This window comes from Magnolia sinica, chromosome 3 (genome assembly GCF_029962835.1).
Source record: "Magnolia sinica isolate HGM2019 chromosome 3, MsV1, whole genome shotgun sequence".
Classification (NCBI taxonomy): Eukaryota; Viridiplantae; Streptophyta; class Magnoliopsida; order Magnoliales; family Magnoliaceae; genus Magnolia; species Magnolia sinica.
Window position 1 is genome coordinate 126,394,080 of NC_080575.1, and position 20,533 is coordinate 126,414,612.

General features: G+C 38.8%; 1 protein-coding gene and 1 long non-coding RNA gene across 3 annotated transcripts; one reads left to right on the top strand and one right to left on the bottom strand.

Annotated features, from left to right (window-relative positions):
- The first annotated feature begins 903 nt into the window (after positions 1 to 903).
- On the top strand, positions 904 to 1,312 carry LOC131241210 (uncharacterized). Its single transcript, XR_009168976.1, has 2 exons — positions 904 to 1,045; positions 1,085 to 1,312. It is a non-coding gene; the product is annotated as an uncharacterized LOC131241210 (long non-coding RNA).
- On the bottom strand, positions 1,081 to 19,842 carry LOC131241209 (dynamin-related protein 5A). 2 transcript variants are annotated; one of them, XM_058239941.1, is made up of 16 exons: positions 19,494 to 19,841; positions 18,370 to 18,433; positions 18,153 to 18,257; positions 16,763 to 16,864; positions 15,980 to 16,030; positions 15,814 to 15,875; positions 14,885 to 14,975; positions 13,357 to 13,421; positions 10,325 to 10,519; positions 10,065 to 10,184; positions 8,289 to 8,359; positions 7,781 to 8,006; positions 4,525 to 4,575; positions 2,426 to 2,654; positions 2,006 to 2,145; positions 1,081 to 1,494 (listed from the first exon to the last, which is right to left on the bottom strand). In XM_058239941.1, exons 1-16 carry the CDS (start codon positions 19,620 to 19,622, stop codon positions 1,366 to 1,368), a joined length of 1,830 nt encoding a protein of 609 aa, XP_058095924.1. In that variant the 5' UTR covers positions 19,623 to 19,841; the 3' UTR covers positions 1,081 to 1,365. The 2 variants fall into 2 exon arrangements, with proteins under 2 accessions (XP_058095924.1, XP_058095925.1); XM_058239942.1 differs by lacking the exon at positions 4,525 to 4,575 and having other exon boundaries at positions 19,494 to 19,842.
- Positions 19,843 to 20,533: the final 691 nt, after the last annotated feature.

Genomic DNA, 20,533 nt, shown 5'->3' on the forward strand with positions numbered 1-20,533 from the left:
TGGCCCGTATCTCTGATACATCATCCGATCCAACGGCAGTCTCTGCCCCCACACGATCACGAAGCCATGCAGTAATCAGAGATGCTCGTCGCAGCACCACTTGAGGATCTCCAACAGACGAACGAATGCACCAAATCTTTCGTAGGCACGTGGCTTATCCGTACAAATACAGGCTGCCGTTCAAACAGTGTGCCATAAGGCGTATGGACAAAGCCCCAGAACCGTTTGACTAACAGCACGCAAAAGCAGGTCATGACCTTTTCTTATCCCACTAATTAATAGCACAAGATCGAACGGTCGGTGTGACTTTCGGACCACGGCCCATTTCTGGTGGCCGATAATGAGAAAGTAGTTTGATAGGCTGGCATAGTGGAGGATGATACTTTCAAATTAAACTGTCCAAATTATGGGTCCCAGTTTGGATGTGAACAAAAGCCTACGCCTTATTTGGGTCTCTGATTATGGGACCAGCAGACATCTATTGGAGCGTTGAAATTGAAAAACATCCAGTGGTCGTATTTCAACACGTGTACATAAATCAGAGGTTAGGATTGCTCAACCAATATGATCTGGAACTGTGACTTAGTAGCAACAATCAGGTTTCACAATTTAGTCGGTTTAATTTTTCAAGTGGCTGCTTATCAAGTCTCATACGCAGCAAGAGTATCAATATCGTTCTACTACATGCGTCCCATCCGCGGGGAACTCAGCTTGTAGTACGCAAACCCACATGAAACGTGCACAGGATCCAAGCCTGTCCGAGTAGCCATTAGCGGCCTCTTGGTCAAAAAAAAAAACACAACAACAACAACAACAACAACAACAAATCCAGGCCATTCGGGAACCCCAAGCAATGAGTTTGATCACTGTCTACAGACCCGTTAGTCAACCTTATCTAACAGTTCATCTCTTCTCAAATCTCGCAGTTAGGATTTTGTTTCAAAGGGCCTGATTTTTATGCACTGGTTGCATGCAGGGCAGTGCCATCTTGATGGGTGGTTAGATCCCATACACGGCCACGCCCAAGTAAGATTTTGTTACAATAGTATTCTCAAGTAGATGATTGTTGGGTTTTCAAGATAAGCCTAAGCAGTCTGGTGGTGAAATGAGAAATTGAATAAAAATACAATCCTATATTGGTTCTGTCAACGAGGAAGATGACTAAATGGCAGCAAATTCAGCCTCGTTGCTACTACCCCTCTTAAATGTCTAGACATGAATGAAAGAATCACAATCCCACATATCTCAAACTCAAAAGCTCTCTCTCTCTCTCTCTCTCTCTCTCTCTCTCTCTCTCTCTCTCTCTCTCTCTTCAAGTTCCAAGTTCTCCCCTTCTCTCTCTGTCCATGTATATAATATGTATCTCTACTTAGCCCATGCGACAGTGTCGATCTCTGACTGGGCATTTCTATACAGATCTAGCCTCTTGGAAAGGGCAACCCTACGCTCCATGACCGCCGGATCCTCGTCCAACAGCTTTCCCAACTGCTTAGGCTGCAGTAAAACAAGAATACAGTCAACATTGTCTGCCAAAGAACCATTACTGCATAGAGATATACACATTTTGCAAGAAGATTGACCCCAACCAACCAGCTTTTTGAACAGGCTGGTAGGGCCGTCAGCAGACCGGGTCCAAGCCAAGGGACAGGAAGACTGAATAGCCACAGCCTGGCCAGTTTGAAATCCAGGCACGGCCCATTGACAGCCCTCTTTCAATGAAACAACGTACAATTGTTGAAGACGAGTGCTTTTTTCTTATTTTTTCGTATTGGCAGATGACAGAAAATCAAAGCAATGGTGGTGTTTAAGAAAGCAACATCAATCATTCTAGAAGAAACTCTCATTGAAAGTAAATAAATCACAATCCGAAGCTCCTAAGACTGACATCAAGCAGATTTAAAGCCAAGAGAGAAAAAAAAGGAAATAACAAGCATATAAAGTAAATTCAATCCAGGTCGAATTTGTTGTATTGAAGAATATTATGATAAAGGAAAGAAAAACTCACATCCTTTTTACCCAAATCAGTGAAGAAATGGTCAAGTAGGGTGCGCTTGGCCTCGCGCACTTGACAATAAACAACTGACTTTGGAATTGAGTTCCGCAAGGTTGCACAAACCATATTGACATATTGCAAAACGGTTGACCCTAATCAGTTTACACAACAAAAGAACTCCATGGTAAGTGCATTAAAAAGGGAGGGAAAACAACTCTCCATAACAAGTAATGTTAGAAAGCAGTTCATATAGCAATGAACAGATTTGATCTGATTGCACAAAATTGAGGAACCCAAGTACGGATGATGTAATGATGGGACCAGAAGATTAGAAGAAACAATCACCACACATCATAGTTATGGTAGGTCCACAAATCCATGCATGTGACTATTAAAAATCAGATCATAACCCCTCGCAGAAACTCCATTTACCTATTCTCCTCAGATATGAATCATTGTATCTATCAAAAATTGAATGTGTTGGATTTCCGCCCTTCTCAATATCTTGTGGAAGCTTCCTGAAGAAATCAACAGTCAGATAACTGGACTCCATATCGACTAGCTTTAGAGTTGCTTTCTTGCTCTCTTCGCGCATCCTCTCCAATGATTCAAAAGCTGCATTTCCGACCTCCACTCTGAGAGAGGGATATTGCTTCAGCTCCTGTATACAATGAAAGTGAAAATTCCTTCATCCAAAAAATCATGAAACCAACAATTGTACAATTCTGCTTTTAAACATCTGAAATGGAATGGAAAAAAAAAAAACAGCAGTGAACTTCTCGGTAACTATTCTTGAGTTTTCATAAATCAGCTTCTCAATAAAAAATTTTTAAAAAAAAAAAAAAAAGCTGCATTCAATTTTGATAAACTTCAGAAGAAGTGCTCCATTGTTATTGGGTGAACTTATGAGGGCTTCAGCAGTGAGTGAAGGGCCAGTAAATAATCATACATTTTGAACTGTGTTTGGACAGAGATGCTAAAAAAGATTATTTTCTGTTGATCTGAAGAGGCAATTATCACCAATAATTTAAGTGGTCTGGGCTACTAATTGGAAAATCTATAATCTATAAAAGAAAGTGCAAAGCTAATAAAGGTGGCAGAAGAGAAAGGAGAAACACCCTGCAAAGAAACATAAATCTATAATACTGCAAAGACTTTATATCCCGTATAAGGTTTCAGTTTTACTGGATATCTTAGCAACTTACAGCGCAATCAATGTTAACTATGAGACCTTTGTGCTTGACAAACAAACTAAGGCGAGAACCAACAACCCCTTGGAAGCTTCTAGTAAGGTCGCACATAGGCCAGACCTGGGCTGAGCAAAATCAAAATTTTGAATAAGCCCAGCCCAACAGTGCCGGGCCCAATCAGTTTAATATGGGCATAAACCATTCTAGGCTTACCCTGATTGGAGCCCAGCCCCATGCCACCAGACAGGCTGCATTGCAAGATTAGCTAGCATCAGCTGTTATCCATTTACCTCTAATTGAAGTCCGCTTAATATGGTAATCGAGTGAAGAAGAGGAACCCCGTGTTTACTACCAGTCTCGGATTCCTTTTATTGTTGTATGGGAGCTACAATTTCAGGTGAAATTTCTAAATCTAATGACTGCAAAGTACAGGGATATAGAGCAATGTTGTCAAAAGTGTTCCCAAGTGGATGCCTAGGCATTTTGGGACAGCCATTTGTCTAAGTGTGTCTAGGCAAACCTGCAGCACAGTTAGCTTTTTAAGTGAGCTGCCCTTAAGGGTATATCTCACAAGAGGTATTTTAACACCATACAAGGGTGGGGAGATATAAGAAGAGCCTTCTAAGCCCTCTCTCAATGATTTTTCTCCATTCTTTTTTAGATCGAAGCTTGAGACCTTTCTCCCAAATTTCTTACATTTTTTATGAACTTATGAGATCCTTTTCTTCTACATTTCTTTCTTCTAATGTTGTGTTGAGATCATCACATTGGACTTTTGAAAACAATTTGAGCTTCCATTAGTGTCATCCAAGATATTGAAGATAAATCGGGTAGGGATTGGAAAATTTAGGTTCGAGGATTTGTGGATTTGAAAAATTGGATTCTAGGGTTCGGAAACTTTAGGGATTTTGGCAAAATTATGACTTTGGATAGGCGAATTTGGGTGAGGGAAAATTGAAAATTTAGGATTAGGATTCGGAGGAAATTGGAAAATTATGATTTAGAATGAAAAATGAGGATATGGAGTTTTGCACTGAGAGGACTTGACTGGTATCAACTTAGATTGATTTTAAGAAACAAACTTATATCTATAAATAATTAAATATTAATATTTACAATATAAATTTAAAAAAAAATTGGGCCCGGATATTCCAAGTGTGCCTGGATGTCCCAGTCGCTACAGGGGCAAGTGCACCTAGCGCTTTTAACTACATTGATATGGAGTCATTTCACAAGACAGGCATTTCAGTAACTCCCAGAAATCTATCTAAATTTGCCACAAGTTTAAAAGAATATTTAAATGGCGAAGGTAGCATGATCATAAGAGGAAACGAAACCTACAGCAGTCTCACTAATAGCCTTGTGAACCAGCTCCTTGAGAATAGAATGAACCTGAAATCATGATAACATAAAGTTTGAAGAAGCATTGAGTGGATTTGGAGTACCAAACTCACAGTCATTGAAAAACGTTTGAAGCAACAGAACATGTGAGGATATGAAATAAATAACACTATCAATTTTGCTTTATTTTGCAGAAGGATACTCTTCGTGAGTTAAGATAAAATGGCAATTAATTGGATGCAGTATATCCTAGAAAATTTGACACTTGCATGTATAAATGTATGACAAAATAAAAAGTCACCATCATAATCAACATGAAAGACATAAACCAAGTTCAAAGAGAGGTAAAACCGCATAGAGAAGTGTGTAAATCAGAAATAGAGAGAGAGAGAGAGAGAGAGAACAAAACCAAATTTACAAACCAAAGGGGAAATGCAGCTCAAGAAAAATCCATTAAGGAAATGGATGTCGATTATGATGCATAAGACAGATCTTGGGGCACAATTCTTGCCAACTCAACCCAATGCAACTAAACCTCCCTTGGATATGCTTGAATGCTGCACTTTTGGAAAAAGTTGTCTTTAATCTCATAACAAGGATGGGGATCTACCGATCAAAAAAGAAAAAACGAAACAAGGATGGATCATTTCGTTAGGGCAACACACCCATTGGAGAACCCAAAAAATAGTCTCTGGAGTCACCTTCCACAACAAGCAGACCTTACAAAAAGCCAATAAAAGGTTTTATCCCCATTTTAATCACCATTATTCCCTGCAGTTAGCATTGTCTATCCCCATAGCCAGAAAAAGCCAATTTAAATTTCACATTTGAAGTTTCTGACCATACCCCAATACCAGATATCCCTGGATTACCTATGGAACCTCTGTGAACATTCACATTAATAATATCAACCCAAGAAAAAAGCAATCAATTAATACAAAAGTTGGTGATGTCAAACAATCAAGAATGAACTTCCCTGTTACATTGAATGACATTCCATCAATTTCCAAAATATATCATGTTCGTTATGATCCTTTTACTTTGCAGGTCCCAATCTCAGACATACAGATGAAGGGTGAATTACAAGTGGTCACATAGTGACTCATAAGTCATATGAGGGGATCTTTCCTAATTATTGGATCTTTTTAAAAGTGTTTAAAAGTCCATCCTTTAGTATTTTCTGCTTCTTCTACCAACATTCTAATAAGGTTGACAGAAAACCTAGAGGCTTAAACTTTTATTTTATTTCCTATGTCCTCACTTGTTTTCTTGGAACTCTTATCCATTTTTCTAGTTTACCATTAGAACTCTTGTAGACATTATTCCCATGCTAAATGAGAAGAAATAAACTCCAACCTTGATTACAACTTGGGTTCTTCCAGTTTTATGATGCTATCCCACACCACGACGCCACTCCAAATATCAACCACCTCAGTCATGAGGGCAAAGCATATACTTGGGTTGCCTTCCAGAACATCATTTGATGCTGTAACCTTTCTCCTTGTCTCTTCTAGTCTTCAACTCACAAGCCTCTTCAGTAAGCCCATGCCTCGAAACTATCTATTTCTTGTCACCAACCTTGCACTCCTTATCAAGGACGAGGCAGGAAGTTGCCAAGTTATTGTAAATGTGTTATTGCCTCCATTCTCTTTACACTTGTATTCACATTGGTAGTTCGGTAGTTCTCTCACCAAGAGTGATTTTCTAATTTGTCCACCCTCAATCTATAGATATATATATATATATATATAAATAACACGCATCAGCGTGCACACCCCTAATTTCTCTCGTTTCATGTATATCATCCGCTGACAATAGTCGGTCTATTTCCACTTGATATGAGCCATGGAACTGCTACTTCAAGACACCCAAATGCAGCCCATCCATGAATCACGTGTACCATGAGTGTCACGCCCTGAAATTCGGATATAGAGTGTGCACCCTCAGACCCGAGTTACAGATTATGACTTGTATACAATGTGTACTAAAACCATGTATTCATATTGTTTTTTCATGGGCACATAATTAATTGCACTCCAAGTTCACAAATTCAATCATTCATCGAGACATTACACATTCAATTAATTCAACCATTCACATACATCAACATATTAAAAGAATTTTAAATCATTCACCCATATGTTTCATATCTTCATAGAGTAGTAATCATCGTACTACAGCCCACCCATTTCGGGCTTCATTAAATCGCTAACCAACCAATTATTGTAAAACATTCACAAGTCCAAGTCTTTCAATTAAAATAAAATATAAGGCATACCTAGGTTATGCTTTAGAGTTGGACAATGTGAATATTTATAGAGCTGCAAGAGGAGACATGCCCTTCTTGCCAACATAATGGGGAAAAAATTCTATGGCGTTTCACTTAGAGAATCACTATCAATTCCTTGCATTCAAAGAACCAACAACAAACTACTTGGCATGAGAAGAATGCTAACTGTGGGTATGAACTCATTTCACTTTGAGCACAAAGGGTGTAATAGGAGGAGATACAAGTCTATAACTACAATACCGATAACGAAAGCTATATAAAAGGTGGACGTAACGCTACACTCCACTTGTTGCAATTGTGATGCATGTTAATGCTTGTATGCTTTAAGGTGAGAATAACTTCTATTGGAAATCTGAGTGGCATCTAAAAATATTCAACCTCGTCTCTCTCAATTGAAAGACTAGGACCTCGGCCAAACCCCCCTCAAGGGCCCCACTTCATATGGGTACCACCTCACACGAGCCACCCACCCCGAGTGTGCCCTTGCATCCCACAGGCAACCCCACTCGAGCCCAGTGTGAAAATACCCTTGCATTATTTTATAGGCCCATTTGGACATCCGCACTCAAAAAGTGCAAACTATCAGTGCATCACCGATACATAACAATATGCATCAGTTCAAGAGGCATCTATCTAATACATGCTTCAATACCAATTTCACACCATGGTCAAATTAAAATTTTCATCGTTTCTTCATTAGAAGTCTTACCATGTTTAAGTTGAATTAGGAAGATATATTATAATTTATAACCTATGTAGCCAATCCTACCATGCACATGTAAAAGTGAAACATATATATATATATATATATATATATATATAGAGAGAGAGAGAGAGAGAGAGAGAGAGAGAATATGCTTTGAGGAAACAAGATACAATAGCACGTAGTGGAACCATCAAGCAAGCCCTCCAAGAGCTAAAAAATCAAATCAACTAATAGTAATATGGTTAAAAGTTATTGCATACCGCATCAACAGCTGCCTCAGCAGGACCTCTAATCGTAACTAGAGAACATTCAATGAGACGGCGGTATCCTTGTTCAGGCGCTATCAGATGAGGCTGGTAACCATCAGCCTCGGTGATTAGCTTTCTTACATTCTCCATGGATAGATGTTTGTCAAATTGCAGCCTTTTTAGAGCGGCAGGAAGTTGGTTATCAAAGACATTGTAGATCTTATCACCACCAGGGCGTCTGTGGGAACAAACAGAATCCATTATTTGTTTCAGTCAATAGCACCAATGAATTTCAAATTTATATCTTATTTGGTAACACATCATTAGGATGGAACAACTAGCCCGCAAACATTGAAGATATCACTATGGAATATTGTGAAAAAAAAATGATCAAAAAATTAGATTGTGGAAAAGAATATATGATATATCTAATATCTATGATATGAATGAACCAAATTAGCTTTGAGAAGAGAATAGCATGGGAAGTTGTGAAAGAAGATCGTTGAAAAAGGATACATACACGCCATCAAGATGTTCTTTGTAAATTTGATCAAAAACACGACAAATCTCCATGATCATGTATAATTTTCCCTGCATCAAAACAAAGAAGCCATCACTAGCCCTTCAAGAAGCAAATAGGATTTCTAGGACAAGCGACAAAACATTTGAATGTGAATATCAGTGCCAGACAAGTAAATTCAAGTAATCAATAGCTGAAGCAGCATGAAAAGGCCTCAAACTCAAGCTCATAATACAACTTTTATAGCCAGCGGCCCATATGGGGTTGTTTTGATGTAGGTAAAATCTCATTAATGTAAACTCTTTACACAAAATTGACAATGAGTTTCAGCCCACCATGTTTGGCTATTGGGAAAGTCTTTGCAAGTAAACAGTTGATTTTTGTGGTAAATTGGCATGAAAAGTATACATTTAAAAATTTAAAATTAAAAAAAAAAAAAGAAGTTGGGACTTGGGAAGTATTGCTGTGGAAAGTGCAACTCATCTAATTGGCGTGAAAGACATACACAGCATTTTTAAGTAAAGACTGTACATATGTAGAGGCATAACCAAACACAAACGACAACCGACTAATTTAACATTTGACAAATGTGAAGACTTTATCTGCACCTAAAAGATAATGGCAGCCTTGGAGTGACATGTTTTGCAAAAGGGAAATGCTGCTTTGATCGAACATCACGGTTTTAAGACAATGCATTGCAGAAGTGCATAATGACATTGCACAAGAAAGTCAAGTGTTGGATTTATGTGACTCCAACTGACTTGATTTCCAGATATTCATTCCTATGCTAAAGTGAAAATCACCTTATTACTTTCTATTATCTGGGTTATCCAAAAATTATTATCAATGCTGGTGCAACCAAGGAGGCACATATCAAGTATTTAACACAAATAGGCCGGCACAAGCCCAATGGATGTCAGGCTATCAGCTTAATGTGTATGTGATATCAGGTCCAGGGTAGCCAGATCTCCAATATAATAAAAATGTTTCACCTAACAGTCTAACACAGTTCAAAAGACAGTTAAAACTGGATTTCATGTTATCACTATGAAGGGCCAATAGTCAATACCCTCCTAAGACACTGTAGAAGAGTCAAGGTACTAAATAGACTCCTCCCATCAACAGATTCACAAAAACTTAATTTTCATACAATAACCTTATGGGAAAGAATGATGTCCTTGAGGTAGGGCATGTACTAAATTATATCTCATTAAACAAAGCCAAACTATTTCTGGTAATATTGGGCATTATCAATTTATAAATTCAAGTGCAAGATGAAGATGCCAAAGTATTTGGAGACCGAAGAACGCAAATCAATTTATCTTCCATGATAAAGGGCCACCAGAATATCACAGAAGTATGAGGAAAGCCACAAAAAAAGGCATATAGGGATGCAAGTCTCACGTGGTGGCAATTTTTATGACCATTTTTTTTTTTTTTTGAAAGGTAACGATTTTATATTAATAAAAGAGAAGGAGACAAAAGCAGGAGCGAGAGACTGCTGAGAAAGCAGAAACAACTACAATCTCCAACAAAAAGAAAAATCAAAATCCTTCAAAGCAATTTTTATGACCATTTAAGATATGCCACCAAGTAATGTCTGAAGAATCAGACCATATAGTGCTAGAAATTTCTTAACATGAAGGACACAGACCTTTCACACTTTACATTACACCAGTCAAAGGTTAGTCATCACGTTCTAACTATTCTCGGTAAGTTCTCACTTTATGTGAATGAAACACTACAAACTAGTCAAGATCATTAAAAAGAGCTTACTCCAGCATCTGTGGCAACAGGCTTTCCAAGACGGCTTAATTCTGCTTCAAGTTCAGCAATACTTTTATTGATAAGAGACTGGATGCCTGGGATGCGGGACTTGATCACAGATTCCAGATGCTGCAGAAACATCGTCATTGTTCACTAAGTGTCATAGTTTGTGATAAAAAGTTAAAAACAGGCAACATAAGTATGTATCTTGATACTCTACGTGCAAAAATAGATATCAAGTAATATGGAGAGAAATGTATATAGCGTACCTTTGAAAGAATCTTCCCCAAATATTCAGAACCCATCCTATGAGCAAGATGCCTGTACTCTGGGGTATTTGCAAAATACTCCCGCTCCCTACGCCGAGCAGCGATCATGTCAACGCTCTTGTTGATGTCAGCTTGAGAGCGATTAACAACACCGATCCATGGAAATTGTAGCCGATATGCTTTTCCTTCCAATATCTAAAAGAACCCAAATAATGGTAGTTGAATGATGTTCTTCCATCAAAATTATGTCTATTACATGTTTCAAAAGAAAACGTAAATGAAAATAATAAATTTTAAAAGTAAATATGGGCCCGAGTTATACAGTCCACAATATTTGTACTACAATTCGTGTGCTTCAAAATGATAATTGCATGATTCAATAATATAATCATAGGACCCGTGTGGATCGGTGATTTTGGGCAACAATTTGCATTGTATATGTATACCAGATTTCAATTTATCTTGGTTTCCTTAGGGATTGGGATCCCAATGTTGCAATAAAATACATGATTAGGCAAAGCATAAACAGGCTGAATAAGGGACTCCCACATTACCACTTTCCATGGCATGCAAGATCTGTCAAATCATTTCCCTAAGATATTTAGGCATCACCAAGCCACATGTGCATTCCATTAGTTGACAACTGACAAAGCAGTCTGTGCTTTTTGAAGCACAAACTGGAAAAGTTTGGTTGTTGATCAGAGAGTGATTTTTATTTTTATTTTTATTTGGGGGGGGGGGCGCTTGGCAACTGACAAAGGGCAATTCAAGCATATAATAGAAAACAAACATAGGGCGATGAGAGATTAAGAGTGAGAACCACCTGTGTTGGTTCAAGCTAGAAGTGGCGTTATGACTGGGATAACCAGGGGTGAACTCAATGCTTATCAGTTAATTAATCATGATTGATATGCATCTTAAGGCATCAAATTGCAGTGCATTATTAAGCATCCATTCGAAACTAGTCAAAATCAGAAAACCCAATTAAAATTGCAGCAACAAAAAGGCCTGTTTGGACTCATGTAAAGAACAGGAAAGCAAACATCATTTCCCATGACACTCACTTTTCCATTAGTTGTCAAGCCTTTCTTCATGGGAATTTATGGGAAACATCATTTCCCACATTCTATCTTTGTTGGAAAATAAACAAATTTATTCTCCCACCACCCCTCAGTAAGCAAATTCCCAGGATTGAAAGAAAATGGATTTCTCAAGGGCAAAAAGCCCAAAATGTGCCACCATCCATCTTCAATCACCTCACATATGAAAACTGCCAAATGAGCCAATGCCCATCTTCAGTTAGTCCCACACGTACCACTACGACACATGTGTAAAGTGTCTCACATCTTCTAATGTACTAAATTTGACACCATCCATCTTCTCTTGTGCCATGCACCTGCCAATGCGCCACACACCATTCATCTTCTCTTGTGCCGCATGTGCAAAGCACTTTACATGCACCAATACGCCACATGTGCCATTGATGTAGGACAATTAACCACTTGCTCTAAAAGCTCGAACTGTTAGAGTATGGTGAATTAATCTCTTTATCTCATAGCCTAGGCCCCACATCTCATGGGTTAGGACATCGGCCAAACCCCCCCTAGTGGCCCCAAATCACATGGGTACCGCCTCACATGGGCCCCCACCCCAAGTGTGTCCCCACATCCCACAAACTACCCCACTCGAGCCCGGTGTGAAATGTGCATTAATCACCCCTGGTGAAGAGTCTCGAACACGAGACCTCCCCCGTGGGCCCCGCCCACCCCGAGTGTGCCCCTGCATCCCACAGGCGACCCCACTCGAGCCCAATTTGAAAATGTTCATGCATTAATCACCCCCAGTGAGGAGTCTCGAACACGAGACCTCCTGCTCTAATACCAATTTGATGCAGGACAATTAACCACTTGCTCTAAAAGCTCGAACTGTTAGAGTATGGCGAATTAATCCATTTATCTCATAGCCCAGGCCCCACATCTCATGGGTTAGGGCCTCGACCGAATCCCCCTCGCGGGCCCCAAATCACATAGGTACCGCCTCACACGGGCCGCCCACCCCGAGTGTGTCCCCGCATCCCACAAGCTACCCCACTCGAGCCCGGTGTGAAATGCGCATTAATCACCCCCGATGAGGAGTCTCGAACACGAGACCTGTCCCGTGGGCCCTGCCCAGCCCGGTGTGAAAATACCCCTACATTAACCATCTTCCATCTTCAATCGCTCCAAATGTGCCTCTATATGTGCCAATGATGCCAATGTGCACAAGTGCAGCCATCTAGCTTCAAGTGTCCATACATCAAATGTGCCAATGCATGTATTATGCTACATTTGTCACTGTATAGCTTCAAGCACCTCATATGTACCATGTGTGTCACAATTCAATTTCAAGCGTCCACATATGCCATATATGTCATGTGCGCCACTATCCATCTTCAAGCATCCCATAAGCGTCATGTGCTAATCTAGCACATGCTAGTGAATACCTACAACTTTGTTTGCCAAACAACAATTTTGAAAATAGATCCTAAAATTCCAGGAAAATATTGTAGAAAAACAAACAACGAAAACAGTGTTTCCCTTCCCACAGTTTCCTAAAATAAGGTTTCCCAAGAAACGCTATTTCCTTTACTATGCTTTCCATGAATTCAAACAGGCCATAAAAGGCTAACAAGGGAAAAAAGAAAAATTCTCTGCCCGTGATTCTGAAACAGGAAATACATGTGGATGCAACAGTGAATGTTTGAAATTACATAATCAAAGTATGAAGAAAATTAGATTCCATGCTGCACATATTTGAAACAAAGGGAAAAAGTCATTGGCCAATAAACAAATTAGTTAAAAAAAAAGGTTGAAAGAATGAAAGAAACTGTCTTACTACAACTCATATTTCAAATCCTTTATAAAAAAAAAATCATTAGAAAAAAAAAACAGTGACTAGACAAGCATTTTCACATCAAAAAAAAAAAAAACTTTTGAAATTATTTTCACATCATAATTTGCAATACAACTTAAAGAAAAGTGAACTCAACTTACATCAACAGCGTCAGTACCCTTGTCCATTAGATCAATCTTCGTTAATACTCCAAACGTCCTCTCTCCTGATAAATTGCAAAGCAGAAAAATTAAGATAGGCAGTAAGAAGTAAGAACCAGTCACCCGAGAATCAGGGTTGTGCAGATAGGCAGAGTGGGATACTATTACTCAAGGAAGAAGGTGCTAGAAGGCTGCATTCTAAGAAGTGAACTAGTCCAACTCTCAAGAGCTTTCAACAGGGAGAGGATCAAAAGACTGGATTGAAAATTGACTATCATAACTTCTAGGATGCCAAAACAGTAGTTGAGCGGAAAAGGAAGAGAAGCAAAATTGAAGTCTAAAACAATATAACTGTATCTGCTGCCACCAGATAATTGTTATCTTTTGTTGAGTCATTTACACAATAGTCACAACTACCAGGTTAAGACCACTCCACATGAACTGAAATCAGTTTGAGAAACCAATAGGTGAACTTGGCTTAAATATCTCCAAATTTCGCTCAGCAAATGTCAAGCATCATGCATGAAGAGCAATCCAGTAAGAATTGGCTTTACTCGCTGTATAGATCAAAAGGAAAGAATCATCAATTGATGATTGTCACCTTCAAACATTTCTTGTTAACTCTTTTTCTGTGAAGGTAATTATAGGCTTCCAATCAAAATCAACCTGATAAACTGGACGGACTATTTTCACTGGTTTCTACACCACAAAACATTCTGCATAAATATCAATCTTTCACAGAAAGAAGAAGAAGAAGACTATTGGATAGATATGAGAGAGAGAGAGAGAGAGAGAGAGAGAGAGATCAGCCACCATTTAGCCTATCTTACAAGAGTATGCATATAGGTAGTGTTATCAGAACTGTACAATGCATGGTACAAATCATATGATTCGTATTGTATTCTGTGGGTGTACAATTCAAACCTAAACCCAAATCACAAACCCTAAATAATTGCACGATTATCATATCGAATGGCACGAATCATATAATTCAGTACAAATAAGGAAGGATTTATGTCACCCACGTCAACATACGAAATTTGATGGAACATATTATCATCTAATCATCTATCAAAAAATATTATCATCTAATCCGCTGTGCATTAAGAGCAGCATAAATAAAGGGAACCACATGGTGTGGGCTTCCATTTTGCTTTGTTTTCCTCCAAAAATCATAATTGCAAAAATTCCAGGTCCAACCTGAAATGTTCCCAATACCAACAGGCAGAATAAAGTCCCACATGCAACTACTAAACACAGTCATAGTGCTAATAGATCTGGAGCTGAAGATTCAGGGAAGGGGAATCCCATATTCAAGTATCCGACTCAGGGCCTCTAGGTTTTTGAAGGATACAAGTATCATTGCATTTAATATAACATGTCAATCCATGTTAAGCTCGAATAAATCTTTTTCATCAATTCAGGAAAGGAAACAACCTGGCAACCTTAAAACTACATGATGAAGCAATCAATGAAACTACAAATAAATCAGAATCTTTTTTGGCATTTGATAGAGCTATGAACTTACCTTTAGGGTCTACTTCTCGAGAGATCTTAATTGCATCAGAGGTGGCAAGATCTTGATTGGCAGGTGAAATTGCAAGAATTATACTATTGGGCTGCAAGGGAAAAACATAGAGCAATAACTCATTAACAAATTTTCTTTCACATTAAGAAAATAATTGAAAAAACGTTTCACTTGTCCACAAATTATCATAGAACTTCTGAAGTCAAGTGGCGATGCAGAGCATTATTATTGTTATATAACATTGAATAATTTAAAAAACTGGCTTGGTTTGGAATCCATTCCAGTATAGGATCCCACAAAATCAGGATTGTGCCACAATCCCGATTTTGGCAGGCCCCTTACCCTCCATGTAAGAATTGACGCACAAAAGCGGCACTTTCCCCAATTAAATCACAATCTGTGAAGTTCTAAAAAACCAGAAAGGTTGATGTTGTGATTTAGCCAGAAAAAGCTTCACAATGTAGAACATTATCATTATTATATTTTTTGAGAGATCATTATCATTGTCATATAATATCAAATACTTAAAAAACTGGCTTGGTTTGGGATCCATTCCAGTATGGGATCCCACAAAATCAGGATTGTACCTCAACCCCGATTTTGACAGGCCCCATACCCTCCATGTAAGATTTGACACCAAAGTGGCACTTTCCCCGCTTAATCACAATCTTTGAATTTTTAAAAAACTGGAAAGGCTGATATTGTGATTAAGCCGGAAAAGGCGTCATTCAACATGTACATATCTTAAATGGAAGGATGGGGCCACAATCTGTGAAGTTCTAAAAGCCTTGAAAGGCTACTATTGTGATTAAGCCAGAAAAAAGTGTCATTCTGCATCTATGTTATCTGACATGGAGGAATGGGGCCCGCCTTATCCCGATTTTGCGGAATCCCCTACTCGAACAGAACCATATTGGAATTGAAATCACCTTTTCAATATAAGAGCGAACCATGTTCTCAATGTCTGCCACGATGCTGTCAGGTTGACCCTCTAAAAACCTCAGTTAGCCAATATTGCATAGAAAACAAATGGGACGAAAAAAATTTAAACTCCTCATCAGCAAATGCCAAGCCTAAAAATTTGATATAACTTACCAACAGCTACCTTTGTAAGTCCAGGAAGATCAATCAGTGTCAAGTTTACAACTGTCAAGGTTCAAACCATCAGCAGATGAGGAACTAACCAGAAAATTTTAAATAATAATAAGATTTTAACTATGCAAACTCCTAATTACTCACTTTGCGCAAGCCGCTCGGCATAAATTCTGGGCAAACATGATAGAGGAAAAAAAGAAAACCCAAAATATATTTCTCTTCTGTGCCATTTCTCCATGTTTAACCACGAACTTTAATCCCACCTCAATAATACACAGATAACCTCAAGGTTTTGCGTTCTCTTAAATTGATTTGTTTCTCATTTATCAAAAACATATATGTATTGTTTCTCTAAGTTGCGAGGGAAATGTGATATAAACATTAGATACACTTATGCTCTTTATTATTTATCGTGAAACACATCTGTACTCTTTATTCTTTATCAAATACATATTCACACTCTCTACTCTTCATCAGAAACGCATCCCTAGTCCATTGTAGATTGGCTGGTCATCAATGCTGTAAGTCGTAAGCCTTGAAACTGCTTGAAGCATGGAATACACTAAATCTACTTGTGTACAACGATCTCTTCGTAGTGAAATGCAGATTAAGGGAGAACAGACACCCCTCCTTGCCCTTTTAATGTTGTGCATAAATGAGACTAATGTAATGATTTCCAAGATGATACAATTACGTAAAATGCTCGTATAACTATGAAAAGTACAATTAAATATAGAAAAATTATAAAGAAAAACCAAAAAGGAATCTACAAGCCTATCTCACCATTAGGAGAATAAATACTAAGATGAATTGGGACGGATGAGATTTGCTTGCTGCGGCCCGTCTCTCGATCGGTCTCATCAGAAATTTCCTTCCTCACAAGAGCTGCATGGACGATGGAATGTCAAATTATTAAAGATCAAATTCCTAAGAACACTATATCGCTAGACTTCTATAGCATTTCAATGGAACCATATCTCAAAATTGGCTTTTTTTAATAGAAGATAACAAAATTGTATTAAAAACAAGAGGGAAAAGTATCCACAATACATAGAGAAGAGTAGCGAACACCAAAGGCAAGAGTTCTAACTTCGTTAAATATAAAGATCAGCCACCATGGTTGAGAACCCACATCATCATCATCATCATCTAAGCCTTCTCCCAATTAATTGGGTTCAGTTACAAAAATCATGTTCCATCATTCCACCCTATCAAGGGCCAAACCTTCACTTAGACCACGGATCATCAAGACTTCTCTTACTACCTCCATCCATATCCATTTGATACTTCCCCTAACAGACGCAGCACTTGGTCTAAATCCAATTCACAACATTAGTTGAATCCCCTTCAACAATGACATCTGATCTTTGAAGAACTTGAGATAATTGAATAAGTATTAAATGAGAAAAACCATATGTTAAAGTAAATTCCCAAATGCTTTAGTATAAATGATGCATAAGTAAACAGACTGGCCCAAGAAAATGAACATCAACCCCCAAAGGCAAGACTTCTGACTTCATTAAATACAAAGATCAACCACCATGGTTGAAAGTCCACATCATCAAATGAGCCTTATCCTAATTAATTAGGGTCGGTTACATGAATCTTGTTCTGCCAGTCCACCCTATCAAGGACCAGATCTTCACTTAGACCCTAGATCATAAAGGCTTTTCTTACTACCTCCATCTTGTCATGAATTTCCACAGGCAAGGATAAGCTAACTAAACCAGTACAACAAAAGATGATGAGTTCTTTCTTCTCCCTCTTTATCTTCTACCTTCCTCTCTGAATATCATAACTCGGCAGTGGTTTAGCAGTGCAAAGACGGCATGTAATCTCTGTGGTGTCAATTAGAGCACCACAAGCCAACAGTTATTTTGGTTTATATGCCTTTAAATATGACCAAAATGGATAAAGGCATTTATCTTGATGTGCTGTCTGGATGAGGGACATAGGTAGGTAAGTCAGGGATCCCTGCAACTGATGGTAGGAATCATTTTCAAGAATAACCACCAATCTTGAGTAAAAAAAGATGAAGCACATAGAAGGGAAAGGGACTCATACAAGCACAACATATAGCTATTGTAATTTGTAGCGGGCAATCCAACTACATGCATATTAATAAAAGAAATACAAACATAAATTGACTATGTTGCTACCAAGAAATAATTACCGAAGTCAGTAAATCTCTTCCTTGGGAGGTGAAGAAACTCTGCATATTCTCTTCCTTCATCAATTTTATGAAGTTGTAAGACTAGTGGACGCCTAGTAACAATCCCTGCACACATTTGTATCATGAATCATTTATTCCTTATTTATAGAACCAGTGAATATAAACAATTTCCCCAATAGATGCACCATGGTGCATGAGAACCAGTGCATGAAATTACCAGAACCACGTGGTAAGAAGTCCTTCCCTACAATGCTTTCCAACACAGAGGACTTCCCTGAGCTCTATAAAACAAAACAGAATTGCATTAAGGAATCAAATAAATTGCCAGGCCACGAGAAGCACGAGGCTTTTAACAATGAAAGAAAACAATACTCAGGGTACACTCAGACACAACCCAAAACACAATCTAACCTGATATTTTTGGCCAAACAGATTGTTAGTTTGTTACCCATTCCATTGTGCAATTACAGTGGCACAAAAACAGGAACAGAACTACAAGGCTATTTTTTTATTCTTTTTTTTTTCTGACCCAGATCAAGATTGGCGATGTTTTGTGCTAGACCCAAAAAATTTGCCAAAACTGATTTGGGCAGAAAACCATCCTGCCCACCTCCAAAAAAATGCTGACTTCAAAGCATAACCTTAACAAGTAGTTGACAATTACATCCTGGTTGAGTTTTGTTTAGAAGTATTCATGTTGCTTTAAATGATTAGTGGCTATGATTGGAGTTAGTTGGGTAGGACTAATCCTTGCGATGGCACCGAGCAGTAGGAGCAGTTTGGACTTGACCCAGCCACCAGAATAGATCCTTTCCACTGCCTGTTTCAGAAAGAAATAGTTCAAACTATCCAGCTCCACCTTTCAAGCATCTGGTTCATTAATTTCATCCATTTATAACACCACATTTTCATCACGGCTCAAAGCAGTTTGGACTGGACTGGCACTAAGTCCGGACAGGGTCCCAGGTTCTAAAAGATTGTCTGAGATAGAAGTGAGATTTCTTTCTTTTCTTTTCTTTTTTCTTGTTTGTGTGCAAAGAAGGAGAAAGGGTAGATTTCGAACTTTTGATCTAATACCTACAAACCATTTACACCATAAACAACAACAATTGACGGAATTACAACAGAAGAACATTAGAAGTAGGCATTTCAATCAAATCAAACCAGAAGTATCACAGATCGACCGAACAGTGGGCAAGAAATAAAGATTTCAGCTCAAATCTACAAAAATCAATAACCGAAAGAACCGAGATCGACCATTTACAACGGAGAAGACGAGATCTGGCAAAAAAAAAAAAAAGAAGAACAGAAGGGAGCGAGGGAAGAGATAGGAGATCTAACCTGTCCTCCGACAACGGCGATCGCCGGCAGCGAATCCCATAGGGTCGGCAACGCGCTCTCCTCGCCGTGGTCGCCTAGGGCAGTGCAAGCCCTCTGCAATTTGTTCACCAAAGTGATCAGATTCTCCATTATCTCTCTCTAGAACGGAGGAAAGGAGAGCAAGCAAAGAAGCTAGGAGATCAGATTCGGTATTTATAGGAGGAGAATGTTGTCAGATTCCGGCGAAGAAATCCTGGCGGAACCGGAGATCGGCGAAGACGGAGAGATCGGAGCTGCCGGCCTAACGAAGCGAGAAGGGTTATAAGAGAGACAGACGGAGAGGGAGAGAGAGAGAGAGGTTGGGTGGACTCAGTGGAGTTAAAAAGAAAGAAAGACGTATGGCGAAGGAACCGCGTCTTTGCTTTTCATTTTCAAACAGTACGGTGTTAGTTTACAGTGTCTCTTAAACTGTGGTGTTGATTTGCTCAGCACATGTTACACAATTCAATCTAGACAATCCAATTCATAGGGCCCATTGTAGATCGATCATGGGAAGAAACACATGTTGATCTAAGGTTTAAAACCTATCAATCCGTGGTTATCAAAATGGACGGTGAGAAATGAAATACTCTGCGATTAAATTTTAACAAACCGAAACAGGAAATCGGATTGCTAATGGGGAAAATCAGTACGCTAAACTCTGCAGGGCCCGCCATGAGTTATGTGTCTTATCCACTCCTTCCATCCGTTTTATCAGATTATTTTAGGCGATGAGCCCATAATGAAAGCATGTACAAAGCTCAAGTGGACCACACCTGTGAATTGAACACCCATCATTGAAATCTTAACAGGGCCACAAAGGTTTTGGATCAAGCTCATATTTGTATTTTCCCTTCATCCATATCCTTGTGGCTTTATGAACAAGCTGGATGACAAATAAACATCAATGTGGGCCGTAGGAAAGTTTTGACGGTGGATATTATTATCCCCACTGTTTCTTGTGGTGGGGTCCACTTGAGTTTCTGTATGCTTCGATTTTAGGATAGATCCCTAAAATGATA